General features: G+C 37.6%; 1 protein-coding gene across 1 annotated transcript in view; it reads right to left on the bottom strand.

Annotated features, from left to right (window-relative positions):
- LOC113512774 (phospholipid-transporting ATPase IF-like) overlaps positions 1–21,709 on the bottom strand; it is a 35,262-nt gene that overhangs the window by 4,772 nt on the left and 8,781 nt on the right. The window contains exons 2-13 of the mRNA XM_052898712.1: positions 20,936–21,134; positions 19,165–19,290; positions 18,434–18,655; positions 17,699–17,878; positions 17,186–17,488; positions 15,758–16,002; positions 11,814–12,236; positions 10,983–11,154; positions 3,474–3,664; positions 1,329–1,607; positions 893–1,029; positions 103–238 (exon numbers count right to left, since the gene is read on the bottom strand). Of these exons, the coding sequence (XP_052754672.1) occupies positions 103–238; positions 893–1,029; positions 1,329–1,607; positions 3,474–3,664; positions 10,983–11,154; positions 11,814–12,236; positions 15,758–16,002; positions 17,186–17,488; positions 17,699–17,878; positions 18,434–18,655; positions 19,165–19,290; positions 20,936–21,134 (2,613 nt within the window). The remainder of the gene's footprint in view (positions 1–102; positions 239–892; positions 1,030–1,328; positions 1,608–3,473; positions 3,665–10,982; positions 11,155–11,813; positions 12,237–15,757; positions 16,003–17,185; positions 17,489–17,698; positions 17,879–18,433; positions 18,656–19,164; positions 19,291–20,935; positions 21,135–21,709) is intronic.

The following is a 21,709-nucleotide window of genomic DNA, read 5'->3' on the forward strand; positions in this document are numbered from 1 at the left end:
TACCTTAGCTGGACAAACACTACGATGAACATAATTGACATGACATTATATTGAAATGCGAAGCTAAACCCAGACCTTCGTCGCAAAGCGTCACCAACTCACCATAATATTTCCGAAGACTAAATTCTTATAATTAAAGTAATGTATTAAGGTCGCTAATCTTTGATAATACCAGTGACCCAATACTAAGAGTATTTTCTTCACCATTGAGAATTTTGTAAATGCAAAATCGGCACATCTGAAAATTGATATAACTGCAATTTCAAGCTTCTACTTTTATCCACAAGAAGAACATATTGGCTTAACAGTCCCGCTAATGGCTTCGAGAAAAGAAAGGCACTGTCACAGGATTACCTATTTTTCTTATTAGAGTAACGCAGACGACACAAATACTCCCAAAATGTTCTGTTTCTATTATTATTATCCAGCAATTTTTAAACAAGTGTGGATAGGATGTCAAGTCTTCACAAACCTAGATATTTTTTATTGATATTGTCAAAGTTTAACACAATGCTTTAAAGTGCAAATATCTATTATAATATTAGAAAATATATGTGAGATAGCAATAACAAGTACTACACAATCACAGCAATCGCCTTTTACATCTGCTATTAAATCGCTCATCTTAAACATGTTCTAGGATCTAATTTATTCGCATTGAAGTTTCATAACCTCTACAGTTCTATTTCAAAATTTTCTTGCTAACGTTCGGACCACATGTCCAACTAATTCACGTCTGATCATATAATTTATTACAACTTCTGGTAATCGTCCTGATTGTACATATCTTCTCCACTATCCGCTCGGAATTTGAAATAATGTCTTATCATCCGGTGGATTATATGCATTGTTTGCTACCTTCATAATATTAAAAACTAAATCGCTTGCTTACCTAGCAGCTTGATGGCCTTCCCTTCCGAAAATACCAAAGCCGACGTGAGCTTCTTGAATCATTGATATATCGTTTGCACCGTCTCCAATTGCAGCTGTGATTGGGTGCGAAGGACAATGTTTTATTAATTTCACTATCTGTGGAAGATGTAACAGAACCAGAATCAGTTACGCCATTAAATGCTGTAAGTATAATCTGGAAGTTATCAAATTAATGAGTACCTAATAGTGATTGTGCATTATTCTTATTCTGAGCTGATATTAATATAGAAACATCTTAAGTGATACAATATTTTGTCTACAATATAATTTTACAATAGTGGTTATTATAAAACAAGAAAATAACAAGAAAATTGACTGAGTGGTTATTATAAAATTATAGCAGACACACCATTTCTTTGATCAATGGACCACTCTTACACATATAAAATTATTACCTCCGCCTTTTGTATGGGAGACAATCTGCAACATAACACAGCATCGCACTTCATAGATATATCTGCGAAGATATGAGCCGAGGGCGTGCCCAATATGGCGCCTACGCTTGTTCCATCCACGACTAGCGTCAAGTCCTTGTAGCTTTGTTCACTTATGATACGTCTACATTGCTCCAAATGAACATCGACAGAATCCATCGTGACTCCGATAAGGAACATTCTCCTATCGTTTTCAGATATGTGCCCGCACGACTGCGCCACATTTATGGCTGTCTCCACCTAAGAAACAGTGAAATTTTAAAGACTAAGGTTTTTAATCGTTTACATAGAAAAAAATCCATAATTACTAATTGAGATTGTTCTGGTCTATCTACCTACTTTTATCGTAAGATCAAATTTTATCAATTTAACTTACTGACCAACTTTCCATTGATAATAAAAAAAAACTGTTGCAAAACCATCGACGAACATTGTCAATTGTAAGACTAGCTGAGACAGAGAATCAATAACCTATACAGATATTGCAGATGTGAGACAACATCCAATCTGATTGGGAGTGTAAGCGAACAATTATACCTACAGATATTGCAAAGGCGGTATAGGGTGATATCCTATCCTCTCATACTAGATAGAAAGGTGACTAAAAACTCTATGGACCTAGATGGCTCTTTTTTGTAAATGAAGATGGAATAGTGCACCCGCCTATGTAAACGTATAAAATGACGAAGCACCAATGAGGAATAAATAAACAAGAATGAGGTTAAGTCAGTTGGTCCATCCTGAGGAATACAATATGAATTAACCACGAAGATTAAAGGATGGATTGCGTAGAAATCAACCTGCTAGTGTATGTTGCTAGCAATGTGGTCTAAGATCCAGATTACTTGACATTATTATCAACTCCTTCTCACGACCCAGGTGGCTCAGAATCGTTCTTTATGGCAGTTTATAGAGGAGAATTATGTGCAATAGTGTGCAAATAATGGTCACGATGACGACAATGACACGAAAACAAAAACACGCTACGTCTATCCCAATTGGGATTACGATAGCTACTCGTACAATGATAACAGCAATAAATTAAGTAAGGTTTTAATACACTTATCTATTTATAAATACAATATATAGCCAACAACACGAGTTCGCTATTATCCGCGGTATTCAGCTATTGATGTAATTTTATGGTAATGTAAATTAGATAATACATTTTAAGTAGATTATTGTCCGTCAATCGCTTGTTTTATTTGTCTTTGTAAGGAATTATAGTATTTACATATTAGGTATTCTAATCATTATTATATTTTACAATTAGGCATTTTATCAGATAGTCTCATTCACAAAGCTTCGTCTGTCTGTCAAGATCCTCTTTCTGTGGACGCGTGGAGGTATCAAGCTAACATTAGTACCGAATATTCAAGTCTATATTGCAGCTTTTGAAGCTGTAAAAATATCAACTTCGAAATCAACCCAAATAAAGAATACGGCTTTTTTGTTTTTATTTTAACATTTGCAAGGAAATAAAAACCTCGTAGATAGGGTACTTCCCAATGACAACATAAAATTTGATAAAAAGCTATCTTATGGTACAAGTAAAGGGAAAATTCGAAATCCGTAAATTTGTAGTTATGACAATAAAAATAATTTTGACAATTTTCCATTAATAATTTTTAATGCGAACGAATCGTACGACTTCGACGGTTTTTTTTTTGAGTGCATAAGATTATAAAAAGATATCTTTACTTAATTCACTTAATATCTTATAAGTTCTTAGGAAAAAAATTTTTTTATGCAATTCATAATGACAAACAAGCTAACAGCTCACCTTATGGAAAGTGGTAACCGTGCTAACAGAGTATACTGTTTCGCCTGTGATACCTCCATGCGTTGCCATTCCTGAGGACTCAGATGTTATTCCTCTGTACCCTGTAAATTCACTGCCATATCCCACCCTTCAAACCTAAACACAGCCATGAAAACTCATTGTTACTTTTTGTTGATTTTCTTCATAATGACTCGTCCTAACAAACTTACTTCTCTTTAATTTGAAGATAAAAATCCTCTTTAAAAACTGTTCTCTTCGATCTCGTTAAAGAAAGGTAAAAAAAATATAGATAAATATAGATAACTCTAGTAAAAAGTGCTTACCTTATCTCCAGTCAAAACCCATGTCTTAATCCCGGCTCTCCTCAAAGCAGCTAACGTGTCCACCACATCATCTTGCAGGCAGTCCTCGACGGCGGTTGCACCAATCAGTGTTAGATCGCTCTCAAACTTTCTATACCTTTTTGTTATTTGTTCCAAGGTACTTGCACTCGATGCTTCTGTATTTTGTCCTGCTGTGAAGATAAATCAAAAGCCAAACATTTATTTGCTATCAATGATTAAATTCTTACGTAAAATTACTTCATTCAATAAATGCTGGAAGCAGACTTCGATTTATTTAAAATAATTGAAAAGTTACTTTTTTCTATTGATATTAAACGATTACCATTGTATCGAACTATATCCGATGAACTCCTGCAATACCGAGAGCACAGATAATATAATACTATACTAGTACAGATACATCATCGTGAACAAACAAGTGAAAAGCTCTAAGTCGGTTTATTCTTCGGCTTAATTTTTAGTTGTTCATATGTACGCTAGATGCCGCTACTTTCTTAGCGTCTAAATAGCTTACTTACTTTTCTTAAAGTTTAAATACCTCCTTTACATTAATCGTACTTTACGTAACTCTCCTAATGTGTTAGGTTTTTTTTATTATGTAAATAGATAAGTACTTAGTATACTCGTATTATCATATCATTCTATATTTGTCATTTCTGAACTAATTTAGTTACTTTAATTCAATATGCTTTATGTGTAATTACGTTCATTGCATGTAAATATTGTGATAGGTAAAGCGTTTTTGTGGAACAAAATGTTAGTACTGTGTGAGGATGATGATGATAAAATCAGTCACTAACTTTTAATGGAATAGTAACCTACCACCGTTCGCGTTGTTGGTATATACTAACAGAGTACTTACCAGTCAACGTATAATATACAAGGATAAAGTCAAATCAGACGGCTCATCATGATTAATTCACCAGGAATAAACCACAAAATAATATACCCTGTCAATGTCGATCTTTTTTATTACCTAGATGTTGTCGTAGGAAATTTTTGATAAATTCGTCACAATGAGATCGCTTCATTTTTAATGGACTTCAAAAAGAAGTAGGTTCTCAATTTGGATGTATTTTTTTATGTCTGTTATTTCATAACTCCGTCAGTTTTAAACCGATTAGGAATTTTTTTTTTCTGAAAGGATATACTGACACATTGGTCCTATAGAAATTTTATCAAAATCGGTGTAGTAGCTTAGTTCTTAAATCTTACAAAACCTTTAATCATCACCTATTTCATTTATATTCTTTTACCGGTGCCCTACCAGCATATACCGATATTACAAGCAGCTTAACCATGCCTCAAACCTCCTTCTGAGGTTATCAAAAGAATTATATAAAAAACTTAAGAAAGGTGGCCATAAGAACTCCGTAATTAAAGGACGAAATCCCATCGAGTTTGGGCTCGTTTAATTCGTCTTAACGAGTATCTTGGTTGACGTGAATATGCAACCCCAACAAATTTGGAAAAAACGTTCGTTCCGTTTGTGATGAATGTGGATTATATATATGTATTAACTAGCTGACCCTGCAAACGTTGTTTTGCCATATACATTATTTCTAGAAAATAACAAATACATATTAAATTACAATTCTTGATAGCTATCTATACATCCATAATAGTTTATTTTTTTTTATTTTCCTACTAATAATTATGGCAATTAAAAAATAAACAAAGACTAATCTGTCAGCGAGATGGTTTTCCCATGCGTGAACATGCCACACGCCACATGTAGTTGTACGTGGGAAAAGCATAGTGTACCCAAATCTAAGCTACAAACAGACAACGTTTGGCCTTGTGACTTACTGATCGTCATTGCGAATGTCAATCTTATTAGGAATTAAATGCGTTTGAATTTATTTGGCATATCTGTAAAAATCATAGGGATTCGTGGTATTGTTTTGTTGAATTTGTTGGTCTGATCTTTGTGCTCTTCTATCTTGCATGACTCTAAATGTGATTGCTCGACGACTTTGCGCCTTGCTGGCATTCGATGTACATACACGTCAAGTGCGCGTTTGGAGTCCTTCCCATCCATAAAGTAAAGTAAAAATTTAAGAGATTTGCTTGGAATTGGCAACAATGAGCCCATTTTGTGATAAACTTGGCTTTTGATTTGGAACGTGGAATTTAATTTTTGACCGTTTGCAGCAATATTTTGAATTATTACTATTGCTCCAAAAGACGTCATTTGGAAATATGAATTGAATGTGTGAATTGACTTTAGGAACATGATTGAATCTGGACCCGTACTGATAAATCAGCCATGCAATGGCTCTACCAAATCACTGATTAGCAACACATCCCAACTGGCTTATTTTTAAATTTAAGTGCATGACATTGCGGCCATGCCTTGTCCAAAATACCAATAACCACTCATTAACAACTTAAAAGTTAAAATTTGCACTGAAAAGTTAAAATGATATGATGACATATAACAGTCACTGCGACCGAGACACATATAAAACACAAAAATAAATTGACAAAAACTGTATAGAGAGTGAGAGAAAGGAGGTCGATTTCGACACTCGGACACTAGACACTCGGACACTAGACACTCGGACACTAGACACTCAGACACTAGACACTCAGACACTAGACACTAGACAGTAGACACTCAGACACTAGACACTCGGACACTAGACACTCAGACACTAGACACTCGGACACTAGACACTCGGACACTAGACACTCGGACACTAGACACTCAGACACTAGACACTCAGACACTCAGACACTAGACACTCGGACACTCAGACACTAGACACTCGGACACTAGACACTCGGACACTAGACACTCGGACACTCAGACACTAGACACTCAGACACTAGACACTCGGACACTAGACACTCAGACACTAGACACTAGACAGTAGACACTCAGACACTAGTCACTCAGACACTAGACACTAGACAGTAGACACTCAGACACTAGACACTCGGACACTAGACACTCAGACACTAGACACTCGGACACTAGACACTCGGACACTAGACACTCGGACACTAGACACTCAGACACTCGGACACTAGACACTAGACACTCGGACACTAGACACTCAGACACTCATACACTAGACACTCAGACACTCAGACACTCACACACTCAGACACTAGACACTCAGACACTCAGACACTAGACACTCAGACACTAGACACTCGGACACTAGACACTCGGACACTAAACACTCGGAAACTAGACACTCGGGCACTAGACACTCGGACACTAGACACTCAGACACTAGACACTCGGACACTAGACACTCGGACACTAGACACTCGGACACTAGACACTCAGACACTAGACACTCAGACACTCAGACACTAGACACTCGGACACTAGACACTCGGACACTCAGACACTAGACACTCAGACACTAGACACTCGGACACTAGACAATCAGACACTAGACACTAGACAGTAGACACTCGGACACTAGACACTCGGACACTAGACACTCGGACACTAGACACTCAGACACTAGTCACTCAGACACTAGAAACTCAGCCACAGACATTAGACACTCAGACACTCAGACACTAGACACTCGGACACTAGACACTCGGACACTAGACACTCAGACACTAGACACTCAGACACTAGACACTCAGACACTAGACACTCAGACACTCAGACACTAGACACTCGGACACTCAGACACTAGACACTCGGACACTAGACACTCAGACACTAGACACTCGGACACTAGACACTCAGACACTAGACACTAGACACTAGACACTCAGATACTAGAAACTCAGATACTAGACACTCGGACACTAGACACTCAGACACTAGACACTCAGACACTCAGACACTCAGACACTCAGACACTCAGACACTCAGACACTCAGACACTCAGACACTAGACACTCGGACACTCAGACACTAGACACTCGGAAACTAGACACTCGGACACTAGACACTCGGACACTAGACACTCAGACACTAGACACTAGACAGTAGACACTCGGACACTAGACACTCGGACACTAGACACTCGGACACTAGACACTCGGACATTAGACACTCAGACACTAGACACTCGGACACTAGACACTCAGACACTAGACACTCAGACACTAGACGCTCAGACACTAGACACTCAGACACTAGACACTCAGACACTAGACACTCAGACACTAGACACTCGGACACTAGACACTCAGACACTAGACACTCGGACACTAGACACTCAGACACTAGACACTAGACACTCAGATACTAGACACTCAGACACTAGATACTCAGACACTAGACACTCAGACACTAGACATTCAGATGCTAGACACTCAGACACTAGACTCTCAGACACACAGTTTCTAGACACTCAGATACTAGACACTCAGACACTAGACACTCAGACACTAGACACTCAGACACTAGACACTCAGACACTAGACACTCAGACACTAGACACTCAGACACTAGAAACTCAGACATTAGACACTCAGACACTCAGACACTAGACACTCGGACACTAGACACTCAGACACTAGACACTCAGACACTCAGACACTCAGACACTCAGACACTAGACACTCGGACACTCAGACACTAGACACTCGGACACTAGACACTCAGACACTAGTCACTCAGACACTAGAAACTCAGACATTAGACACTCAGACACTCAGACACTAGACACTCGAACACTAGACACTCGGACACTAGACACTCGGACACTAGACACTCGGACACTAGACACTCGGACACTAGACACTCAGACACTAGACACTCGGACACTAGACACTCGGACACTCAGACACTAGACACTCGGACACTCAGACACACAGTTTCCAGACACTCGGACACTAGACACTCGGACACTCAGACACACAGTTTCTAGACACTCAGACACTAGACACTCAAACACTAGACACTCGGACACTCAGACACTCAGACACTAGACACTCAGACACACAATTTCTAGACACTCAGACACTAGACACTCAAACACTAGACACTCGGACACTCAGACACTCAGACACTAGACACTCAGACACACAATTTCTAGACACTCAGACACTAGACACTCGGACAGACAGGTTCAGCAGCTTTTGCCGTGCGTAAAGTTAGACAGTACACTGATACTGATACTGCTAGATTAGTCTATTTTAGTTATTTTCATAGTTTACTCTCTTATGGAATATTACTATGGGGAAAAGCGGCAGATATTAAGAATATATTCATATTACAAAAACGTGCCGTTCGAGCGATTTACTGTATGAAGAGTCGTGACTCATTAAGAGAGAAATTCAAAGAGGCAAATATTCTCACCGTTGCTTCTCAATTTATATATTCAAATATCCTATATGTTCATAAAAATCTTGACTTATTTCCAAAAAACAGCAATATTCATAATATTAATACTAGATTTAAAGACAAACTTGCTGTCCCCAAGTATCGTTTAGAAAAAGTTAATAGGTCTTTTATGGGAATAGGTATAAAAATTTACAATAAGATACCAAAGGATATGTTGGAATTACCCTTAAATAAATTCAAAACATCTGTTAAATCATATTTACTGAGCAAAGCCTATTACTCACTAAACGATTACTTGAATGACGAGTGTGCATGGCAATAGTTGTTCATGCACTGAATTTTCATTTAATGTTAGACATAGACACCTATATAAATATACATTGTAAATAAACTGGCTTTTAAAAAAAAAGTAATTCAATTGAGTTTCTTGCCAGTTCTTCTCAATTGGATCTATATACCGAACTGGACGGTAGGGAAAAAAATAAAATTATAATGTAAAAATTTGACGTTCATAAGCGGCTAAAATGTCCTACATGAATAAATGATTTTTGAATTTGAATTTGAATTTGAATTTGAATTTGAATTTGACACTAAACATTCGGAAACTAGACACTCGGACACTAGACACTCGGACACTAGACACTCAGACACCAGACACTCGGACACTAGACACTCAGACACTAGACACTTGGACACTAGACACTCGGACACTAGACACTCAGACACTAGACACTAGACACTCAGATACTAGACACTCAGACACTAGACACTCAGACATTAGACACTCGGACACTAGACACTCAGACACTAGACACTAGACACTCAGATACTAGACACTCAGACACTAGACACTCAGACACTAGACACTCAGACACTAGACACTCAGACACTAGACACTCAGACACTAGACACTCAGACACTAGACACTCAGACACTAGACACTCGGACACCAGACACTAGACACTCGGTCACCAGACACTAGACACTCGGACACTAGACACTCAGACACTAGACACTCAGACACTAGACACTCAGACACTAGACACTCAGACACTAGACACTCAGACACTAGACACTCAGATACTAGACACTCAGACACTAGACACTCAGACACTAGACACTCAGACACTGGACACTCAGACACTAGACACTCAGACACTCAGACACTAGACACTCGGACACCAGACACTAGACACTCGGTCACCAGACACTAGACACTCGGACACTAGACACTCGGACACTAGACACTCGGACACTAGACACTCGGACACTAGACACTCGGACACTAGACACTCGGACACTAGACACTCGACATTAGACACTAAACACTCTCAGAGAACTAGACACTAGACGGACACTAGACACTCAGACACTAGACACTTTTAGACACTCAGACACTAGACACTAGGACACTAGACACTCAGACACTAGACACTAGACAGTAGACACTCGGACACTAGACACTCGGACACTAGACGCTCAGACACTAGACACTCAGACACTAGACACTTTGACACTAGACACTCAGACACTCAGACACTAGACACTCGGACACTAGACACTCAGACACTAGACACTCGGACACTAGACACTCAGACACTAGACACTAGACACTCAGATACTAGACACTCAGACACTAGATATTCAGACACTAGACACTCAGACACTAGACATTCAGACGCTAGACACTCAGACACTAGACTCTCAGACACACAGTTTCTAGACACTCAGATACTAGACACTCCGACACTAGACACTCAGACACTAGACACTCAGACACTAGACACTCAGAGAGTATCATTCGTACGTTGCGAATCCTTATTCCATTGTTATCGCTCTCTTTTTAAGAATCCTATATTTAGGAAAAATCTCGGTAAAAAATTCATTCCAGAGTCAGAGTATTTGTTAAATGAAATTCTTCTGTTGCCGCACTGTACGTGACTATTTAAATTCTAGTTCCAATTTTTCATTTTTTATTTCCGCAGTATTTTTTTACAATTTTATTATAAAAGAAGCTTATTTAAGAATATATTATCATCATCTCAACCATTATCCGTCCACTGCTGGACACAGACCTCCCCCATAGACTGCCATAAGGAACGGTCGTGAGCCACCTGCATCCACTGACATCCTACAATGCATTTAAGAATAGGGGTCCTTAAAATAAAGACTTCGTAATTTTCAAAGGTAAAAATAGAAAATAAAAAATGATAACTCACATTCAGCAACTCTGGCATATTCTTCTTGCGATATTGTCCTGTATGCAACAGCTAAAGTCCTAAGACCTCTGTTAGCGAATGTATCTATATCTCTATTCACGTCTTCAATTATGACGGAGTCTTTGCACAGTGGTAAAACAGCACTTTCGGCACCCTTACAAAATAACCATATCTGTAAATCAATAAAGAATTATAGAATGTTATTTGAAGATTATTTGAAAAATATTAAAGTAGATAAATATTTAGTAGGTCGATATCTTTCTAGTTTTCTCGAAAAGATTACGTTGGAAAAAATACAAGAAATAGATAAAGCAAACAATCGACGGCCTTATCGCTAAGTTTATTGCAGTCTTTGTGGAGGTAAAGACAATTTAAAAAGAAATTTCAAATTCAAAAGCCAAATAGCCATTCCAAGGAACAATTTCTTGTTTATAATAGATTTATTCTGTAACTGAATACCATATATGACTAGCTTATCAACATTATATTATTGAATTAAAATTGTCAAAAGGGATTAAAAATTACATAATGCTAGTTTTTAAGTTCTTTCATGGAACATAAAAGTCGTTCAAGAAACATCTTTTCCAAATAGTTGAATCAAATATTACTTGTTGATCGAAATATTTTACGATAAACATTAAAAGCATATTAAGAGTATATTGCAGATATAGACGCAGCCACTAATTATTATTATACTTATAGATAGAAGCACATTCAGTTGAGGCTCTTGACCTTACTGTATTATGAATAACCAATCGTAATGCCTACCGAGCAGCTATCAAAGATAAATACAACAAGTGTAATATGTTTATCTAGTATTCTGACACTCACCTTCCCGTCTTTATCTCTGACTATAACGGACATCCTTCTGCGTTCAGAAGTGAATTCGATTACTTGCAATTTCTCGTACATCTCTATCTCGGTACCAATTTTTACCAATAAGTCATTTCCCTGTTCGCCCCAGAAGGCCACTCCAAACCTGTACGCTGCCTCAACCAAAGCTTTTTCATCTGGACTGCTACCTTGATATTCTATTTTATTGTTTTCATTTTGCAAGCCATTTTCAACATTATTTGCCTCCTCAGTATTACCTTGCAGTTGAGATGAACTTTTATTAGTCTTTTTCTTTCCAAAAAACTTTATCTTCAGTTGATTCTTGTTCGCTAATGGATCGTTCAATTGTATCAAATCCTCATTTGATATTTGTACGCCGTGACAAAGAGCGAGAATCGTGAAGAAGAATTTGACGTCTGTCTGAAATTGTGAATTAAGCAGTATTTGCACTAAAATTAGGGTTATTGCTTCTTAATTTCAATGTTAGTGTTCTTAGATACCAGATGGAGAGTTTGTACAAAATTCATTCGCTTGGGCCCCTCTGTCCTATTCGTGTTTCTACTGTGAAGCAGTTGTGTTTGAATGGCTGTATTTCGGTTTGAAGGATGGGATATGGAAGTGAATTTATAGGGTACAGAGGAATATCACCTAAGTACTCAGGAATGGTAACGAATGCGAGGTATCATGGGCAAAACAGTATACTCTGTTATGTCCATGGTACTGTTCATGTCTATAGGCGACGGTTACCACTTAAATTCCATCAGGTGGGTCGTCAGCTTGTTTGCCATTCTAAGTTGTATAAAAAAAATTGATAAAAATGTAATCATTATCATTACTAACAAACTCATGAGTGTCTGATATAACTACATCGATTGTACTCGTAGTTGTTGCCGTTTTAAAATTCATCCAAGTTGGACATCCAGTTAATAAAGTATCTATTAGATAGATAGATAGATACTCTTTATTGTTTCCTCCAAAACATTACAATAGTAAACTTATTATAAATATAAACAATTACAAGAAATAATCACAATGAGAAAACAATGGGCGACCTTATCGCTAAGAGCGATCTCTTCTAGGCAACCTTTGGATGGAGAGGAGTAATTATAAACAATTTGGTGGGAGGCACGATGAAAATTTTGTTAATTCTAAATATGGAGATGTGATACATGTTAGGTTACAGTTGCGTCCAATATCTGACAATAAGTCCATCGTATGACAATTGAAACCAGATTTTTTATTACTAATTCATGTGTACGTCAAGATTATATGATATATAGAAGTTAACCGTTCGATTCGGTTTTTCCCTAAAACAATCTTTTTAACAAGAAGTAGGTAGTGAACTATATTTGGAGCAGTTATCTGTCACAAAAGATTGATAAACGAGATTCATCAATATTTTTATATCATAAATTGTAGTCAATAGATAAGTAAGAAATTGTAAACCGAGAAATATGGTTTTTTTTTTATACAACTTAGAATGGCAAACAAGCTGACGGCCCACCTGATGGAAAGTGGTAACCGTCGCCTATAGACATGAGCAGTACCATGGACATAACAGAGTATACTGTTTCGTCCATGATACCCCCCATGCGTTGCCATTCCTGAGGACTCGGGTGTTTCAATTCACGCCATATCCCACCCTTCAAACCAACACACAGCCATGCAAACACAACTGCTTCACGGTTGAAACACGAATGGGACAGAGGTACCCAAGCAATCGACTTTTGTACAAAGTCTCCCTCTGGTAATTACCACTGACGTTCGCATTGCATGGATGCGTACTTCACAGCGCACAAAGAACTCTTTTCACACAGAATATAAAATATTAAGAGAAATCCAATTAATTGTAATAATTAGAGCATGCTTAAAATTTATAGATAAACAGGCAAATTAATATAGTTTATAAAAATCACTTGCAAAAGATTATTTGTACTGAACCATGTATTTGTATTTACAGAGGCCGAATTTTAGACAACAAATTGATATACTCAGAAATTTAGTATTTAAATACACATATAAAAACATCCAGAACAGTACAAATAAAAATACTTATAAATATAGTTATGTTTATATTGTGCGGGTTTCTTTTTTTTTTATGGGTGAAAATGGTACGGTAACCCCGCCTGCACTAACGGGATACGCTGGCTGGCGGAGCACTAGTGAAGGGTAATAAATGAGAATGAAAACAGGCCAGTTAGCCCATCATGATGAATTCATCAGGAATTTAACATGATAGTTTCCAGGAGGAACCGCGAGGAGGTCGACCTGGTTGGGTATATTGCTAGCAATGGGATTCTCAGTCTCCATTACTAACAATCCTTTTTCCCCCTAATTGTGCGGGGATTAAACTCAAAACAATCGGACGTTAATATCGTCTGTAGTAGATACATAGATAGAAATATATATTTGTATTGATAAGACACGCGAAGGTAAAGTCCCTCCTTTTATTTCATAACATATTGTAATGATTGTACGGCAGTTGACATGATGTCATAAGATAAATAAAATACATTAGGTTATTAGAAACATGAATGTAAAGTTACGGGGTTGATAAGGCGATAAGGATACATTGATGACCGGAGAAGGTCTAGCTACGATGTGCTGTTTGCCCATTCACTTATATCGCACCAAAAGATAATAATTAAGTTAATAGTCAGAAAAAAAGAGGTTCCCAAAGATGGTTGACGTCAGGCAGGCGGCCGGTTGTAAAACTATAAGCCAAATCCTTTAGTAATATGGATAAAACCATATTACGCCGATCCCAAATAATAATTGGGATAAGGGTAGGAAGATGATGATGAGTGAGGAAAAAAAACAGCAAAAGAAATGGAGGACTTTGAAGGGTCTTTGCGTACTAAAAAGCTCTTAAACGATAATGCTGAGGGATGGGATAAACTCATCTACAGCGGTAGCAGACAACAGGCCAGGCTCATTATGGGTGGGCACCCATAATTGAACATATGCCAGTAAGGCATATACTATACAAAATAGGTAGTGTCTTCGGACACACTGTGTAGATTGTGCGGGGAGAAATCGGAATCCATGGAACACTTGATGTGCAACTGTGATTCGTTGGCGAGCATGCGTATGAGTCTATTGGGAACGGCTTATCCAGAGCCAGGGGACTACAGGTATCTTAAACCGCGGGTAGGTTAGGGTAACACATAGGATCTATGAAATGATGGTATAAGGCAGGGGGGAGCACAAAAGATCCCGATGGATCGACATGCAACGGCTTAGTTGACCCCATATGCGAATATAAGATGATAAGTAAATAAATTAAGCGAAATGGTTTCCACAAAGTTTTTAATCAATACTAAATTGCTAACGAATGCTGCTTACTGCACTTAGTACATTAACTTGGTAAACATATTCAATTGCATACTAAACTATTAACCAGAGGGAGACTTTGTACAAAAGTCGATTGCTTGGGTACCTCTGCCCCATTCGTGTTTCTACCGTGAAGCAGTTGTGTTTGTATGGCTGTGTTTCCGTTTGAAGGGTGAGATATGGCAGTGAATTTACAGACTCAGGAATAGCAAAGGAATAGGTATTAAGGGCGAAACAGTATACTCTATTATGTCCATGGTACTGCTCATGTCTATAGGCGACCATTACCACTTTCCATCAAGTGGGCCGTCAGCTTGTTTGCCATTCTAAGTTGCATAAAAAAAAACTTAACTATTACTCAACAATTAGTACGTTACTTATCAAAATCTTATCAAAAAATAAAAAAAAAATTTTTTGGGAAGGGTCACCCTTATCATTGAGGGGTATGAAAAATAGATGTTGGCCGATTCTCAGACCTACCCAATATGCACACAAAATTTCATGAAAATCGGTAAAGCCGTTTCGGAGGAGTTTGGTAACAAATACCGTGACACGAGAATTTTATATATTAGATAATGTAAAAAACAAATTTGAACGACGTAACTGACCTGTGTAACATTCGCTTCTTCTGACCTCTCCATGTCGTACAACACCGAGTCCCTCTCTTCGTAAACGTGTCCCCTGATGGAGCAGGCTTTAAAAACCATCTGGTTTTTGGTTAGAGTGCCAGTTTTGTCAGAGAACAACACCTCCACTTGGCCCAACTCTTCGTTCAGGTCGGATGTATTGGCTACGGCCGGTTTGCCAGTCTCTTCGCATTGAAGGTCTTTATCCCAACCGAAATAAAGAGCACCTGACCATTGAAAAATATTTATATTCATTTAGAAAACACAGCCAAAAATAGTGATAAGTCTATTTTCTCTCAAATATTAGTATATTTTTAATGGTTTAATTACGTATTATTAAAATACATTATATTTAATTTGCTGTGTGTGTCCCGGCATAGAATGGGCCTTTTCTTTTCCTTTACTGTGGGTGTCGTAAGAGCCGACTAAGGAGGGTGAGGGATGGGCAGCAGCGTCCCTTTTAAAACATCTCTAAAAGCCTAACTTTTTTTTTTATACATCTTAGAATGGCAAACAAGCTGACGGCCCACCTGATGGAAAATGGTAACCGATATCTATAGACATGAGCAGTATCATGGACATAACAGAGTATACTGTTTCGCTTATGACACCCCCCATGCGTTGCCATTCCTGAGGACTCAGGTATTACTCCTCTGTACCCAGTAAATTCACTGTGATTGCCAACCCGCCTGCCAAGTGTGGCAACTACTGACAAAACTCCCCTTATGGAGAACGCTTATGTTCAGCAGTGGACAGTTAACAACCGAAACGATGATTATTTTAATAGTTCTCTTATAACTTTGTGTATAATATATTGCAATTTTCATTTTTACTTATAGGTACATATGTCTTTTACTTCATAAACTTTCATAACTCATGCAAGCAAGCGTTGATTCTAGCCACTTGATTCCCCCCCAGATAATATCTTTCAAAAAGAGAGAAAGAATTAATTATTTATATATTTTCTTAAAATTCGTTGGCATTTCACTTCCACTACATTTTCGCTTTGATTTGCTATTTCCACCGTAGTATGATATACTACATTTGTCATTTCAACGTATTTTTTTTTATGGCTGAAAATGGTATAATAACCCCGCCTGCGCTAACGGGATACGCTGGCGGAGCACCAGTGAAGGGTGATAGGTGAGAATGAAAACAGGCCAGTTAGCCCATCATGATGAATTCATCAGGAATTAAACATGATAGTTTCCAGGGAGAACCGCGAGAAGGTCGACCTGGTTGGGTATATTGCTAGAAATGGGATTTTCAGTCTCCATTACTAACAATTAAACTTTCCCCCCTATTAGGTTAGGTTAGGTTAGGTTGGTGATTTCAACGTATTAGACGATCAATTGGCATAAAAAATTCTCGTTTAACACTCCTAGTGTTAGAATAATAGAAGTTACTTACCAATAAACTTATAAAGTTCGATAGTAACATACAGCGACATCGGTATAATGTAATAGTACAGCAACAGAAACGAAAACAAATCTTGCAGGACGTGTTTCACTTTAGAATAATCTGTATACACGCCCAAGTACAGGATGTGTCCGGGGTTTTTCCTTTGTATAATTATCTTGGCGGCCATGGATGCCGCGACCTCTACAAGAAGCAGCAGTATAAAGAATGCGAGGAAGGCGTTGACTGCCAACTCGCATGATGAGAATTTGTTACTTGTGAATTTTGAATTCAACGCCAATTTCGTTTCCTCCCCTGAAAGGTAAAATGTTGTTCACAATATTATGATTCCCATAACACTACAGCAGTTTCAACTTTACCTATCCATACTCTTTTATTTTTGATAAGTATACACATAATATTTACTTTTTACTTTTTATTTTGAAAAAGGAAAAGATCACTTTTTATCTCGATCAATAAATATATCTCTGTTTCATAGGGAATTACTCCCCTTTTCCTATTTACCTGTATATACAGCGCAACCGATGGCCCATTCCGTATTTTTCACTCTGGACCCCCTCAGCATTAGGTTGTCAGTAGAAAGGGTCAAGGGTTCGTGTCCAGGGACTGTTAGAGATCCGTGAAAACGGTATAAATTGGCTTCAGGGTTTGGCACCGTTATGTTCATCCCTGGAGGCAAAAGGTCTAAAAAAAAACAAAATAAAGAACAACTGAACTTTGATAATCTATAATAATGTAAAAAATACATCTTAATAACCGAACCATGGTCTAAATCTGAGTTATGTCCCATTCGTGCCAAAAAGCAGTTGTGTATAGCAATAAAAATACAAAATATACAGATATAACACTTTAGTATTCAGGAATGGCAACTCCTGAAGGGTATAATGGGTGATACAGTATACAGTGTTATCCATGGTACTGTTCATATCTATAGGTGACAGTTACCACTTTCCATCAGGCAGGCTGTCAGCTTATTAGTCATTCTAAGATGCATAATAAAAAAGGTTCGCTAGCAACTGAATATTTCAGATCCAACACGCATTCTGTTAGCGAGAGATGGTCCAAAATTTGTAGGATTCATAAGACTGATATAAACTTAGATAAGACTGTAACTACATGCGTGATGTGACATGAAAGAGTACATTGTTTTATTTAACAATTTTCTATTAAAAAACATCATTAGGGATGTTTATCTCACATTGTTTAATACCCCAAATTAAATTCGTAATACCAAAATACCTGAGCTGCAGCCAACCAGCGGCGGCGGTACCCTTAAAGTTTTCAAATTGGTTTCTCCATCCAAATTGGCAGTTGTCACATAGCATTTCCCCTTTGAACCCGCTGAACACAGCAGTACCAGGTCGGCTGGAACCTCGCATCCTCTTTTCACTCTAACCAGCGTGCCGGGAGCGATGGACGAGTTACGGACCTCCTTCACAACGCCATTGTGGATTATTTCCACTGTTGAAGACGAAGTTTTTTTTACTAATAGAATATAGTTAAAGAACACTGTCTTACATAGGGAAATAGAGAAGGAGACTTTGTACAAAAATCGATTGCTTGGGTACCTCTGTCCCATTCGTGTTTCGACCGTGAAGCAGTTGTGTTTGCATGGCTGTATTTCGGTTTGAAGGGTGGGATATGGCGTGAATTTCCAGGGTACAGAGGAATAACACCTGAGTCCTCAGGAATGGCAACGCATGGGGGTATCATGGGCGAAACAGTATACTCTGTTATGTCCATGGTACTGCTCATGTCTATAGGCGACGGTTACCACTTTCCATCAGGTGGGCCGTCAGCTTGTTTGCCATTCTAAGTTGTATAAAAAAAAATAATATACACTATATACAGAAATAAATATTGCGAAATATCAAAATTAAAGACTTATGCGTGAAACGGTTCATAGTGGATTTTCATAATGTAAATGTGTTAGTCAAATTTTAGTGTTGACTAAATAAAAGAGAACTGACCGTTTTGGTTGTTGACCTTATTGTCTGCCTTGTGCCGGAGCCAATCCTCGTAGCCTTGCTTCACAGCTGTCACGAACACCATGAAAGTGAGCGGCGCGACGCTTGTCATCGGCGACACGGGGCTGTCTGTGGCATTAAGTACAGCAAAATTATACCGTGGTTCGTTATGGAATATGGAATTAAAGAATTTATTTAGAACCAAGACAAATAGTAACAAATAATAATTTTATTCGTAAATAATTGTATTAGTTAAAAGTGTGTTGTGTCTTCGAATCACAATATAAAAAAAAAATTTGCATACGTATGTAATTGTAAAAAAAGTAATTTATAGTCTATGGAATAACAAACATGTTAACGAGCAACCTGATTAAAAATGATACCCTTCATCTATAAACCTATAATATATATATAATACCACATAGTTCCTAAGGCTGTATCACCTAGGATACCCCATGCGTTGTCATTTAGTGGGGACTAAGTTATTATACCTCCAGACCCTGTAATTTCACTACAACATCCAACTCTTCAAACCCAGCATGCAAGCACTACAAACAAGCAAACTCCTTCACGGTAGATTCACAAATGGAAGATATCTATCTATCTACCTTCCATTTGACTTTTGTAGTCTCCCTCTGGTCTCTTCACTTATGATTACAATGCATTAATACTTAAAACTCTGTGTAATCGAGATATATTGCATTTTCTTTCTTTTTTTTCTTTCATTTATTTAGGAAAACTAACAGTGACAAAATAAAGAATAATACATAATATTAATCAAAGAAAACATTGAGTAAAGCCACCAACACCGTTTACCACAGTTTAAACATTATAACCATATTATCATGCATTTTAATTAGATATAAATCATTGCTTTGTTGGTTGTCATTAAATAAATAAATAGAAGAGATATTCTCAAAAATGCACAACCATACGACACAACAGTATGGCTACCATAATCCTTCGCAACTGTTGATTCAGATCGATATTAAGAATTGTAACTTGTTCAAAGTCACAATACTGTAATTATACTGAAATTAACTATTTACGGTATTTTAATAGCACAAAAGTACTGTTTTATTTTTATTTCTTTATAACCGTTATATACTATTTAAGTAGCAGTTATATTTATTTTCGATAGTCCAAATTAATTTGCAGTTATTTTAGAATTTCAATAGTAAATGCATTGCCTACTTATTTCTCTATTTACTCTATGGTTGACTGATAAAAAACCGCTAGTTCTTAAATCCGCCATATGTATACTTATATATTTGTATATTCAGTTAAAATAAGTAAATAACTTATTATTGTATATATTTAAATCTGAGTTTGTAAAGACGTTTGTTTATTACTCAATTACATTTAAATAAATGTCATTTAAGTAATAAGGCAATGTGTGGTCCCAGCATAGAATAGGCCGTCCCTTCCTTTCCCGTGGATGTTGTAAGAGGCGACTAAGGGAGGGCGAGGGATGGACAGTAGCGTCCCTTATAAAATATCTCTAAAAGCCTAACTGCGGTTGCCACTCCGCCTGCCAAGCGTGGCAACTACTGACAAAACTTCCCTTATGGGAAAGGCTTATGTCCAACAGTGGACAGTGTAACGGCTGAAATACAAAATAAAAAATTAAACATATAAATAGCTGAACTGACTTGAATAAAATTAGGTGCATATGTAGGTTTTAAACTAACATGTAATGTATATATATACTGACTCACGCGGGCAAAGCAGCGGGTAACAGTTAGTACTTTATTGATTCACACATATATCGTACCGATAACTATTGCAATGACTGTGACAATCAAGAAATAAAAGTTGACCACTCTGCGGAACTGCTCGGACAGGTTCTTGGGTATGAACGTGAGGAGGGTGTACTTGGAGGTCTTGATCTTGTTATGCTTCCTCCTGTCCGCCAAGTCCACCTCGCCCACCGTGATGTGACGGGTCTCCGAGCTGTCGGATACCTTGTTCCCCTACGGACAATAAAGAGTGGTTATTTTTACCTTGGAATTAAGAGGATTCATACCGCGTGGTTCCGGCATAGAATGGTCCCCCTACCTATCGCGTGGATGTCGTAAAAAATTGTTAAGGGAATTTCACAGTTGAAGGCTGCGTAGCAGTGTCCCTCTTAAAACACCACCAGAGCTTAACTGCAGTTGCCAACCCGTCTGCCAAGCGTGGCAAGTACTGACTATACCTCTAAGGGAGATAATATGCATATTTGTTTATGTATTAATAGTTGTAGCACTTCAGCTGCCCGCTAACGAAATGCTTTCTTACTGTACTGGGTTGACTGGAAGAGATCTCTGTCAGAGATAAGTCCACCCTTGCTCACAACATTTATAAATAGACTATTTTATATGTAACTTACAAGTGCAATAAAGAATATATATATATATATATATATATATATATATATATATATATATATATATATATTAAGAAGTGAACAGCTAATGGTTAATATGGTATACCGGAACATACTATAATGTGGTAACGTCGGAGTTACCTCTTTACTAAAAATCTGCTTATTTCGATGTAATATCTA

This window comes from Galleria mellonella, unplaced genomic scaffold, assembly GCF_026898425.1.
Source record: "Galleria mellonella isolate WM207_F2 unplaced genomic scaffold, CSIRO_AGI_GalMel_v1 utg537, whole genome shotgun sequence".
NCBI classification, from domain to species: domain Eukaryota; kingdom Metazoa; phylum Arthropoda; class Insecta; order Lepidoptera; family Pyralidae; genus Galleria; species Galleria mellonella.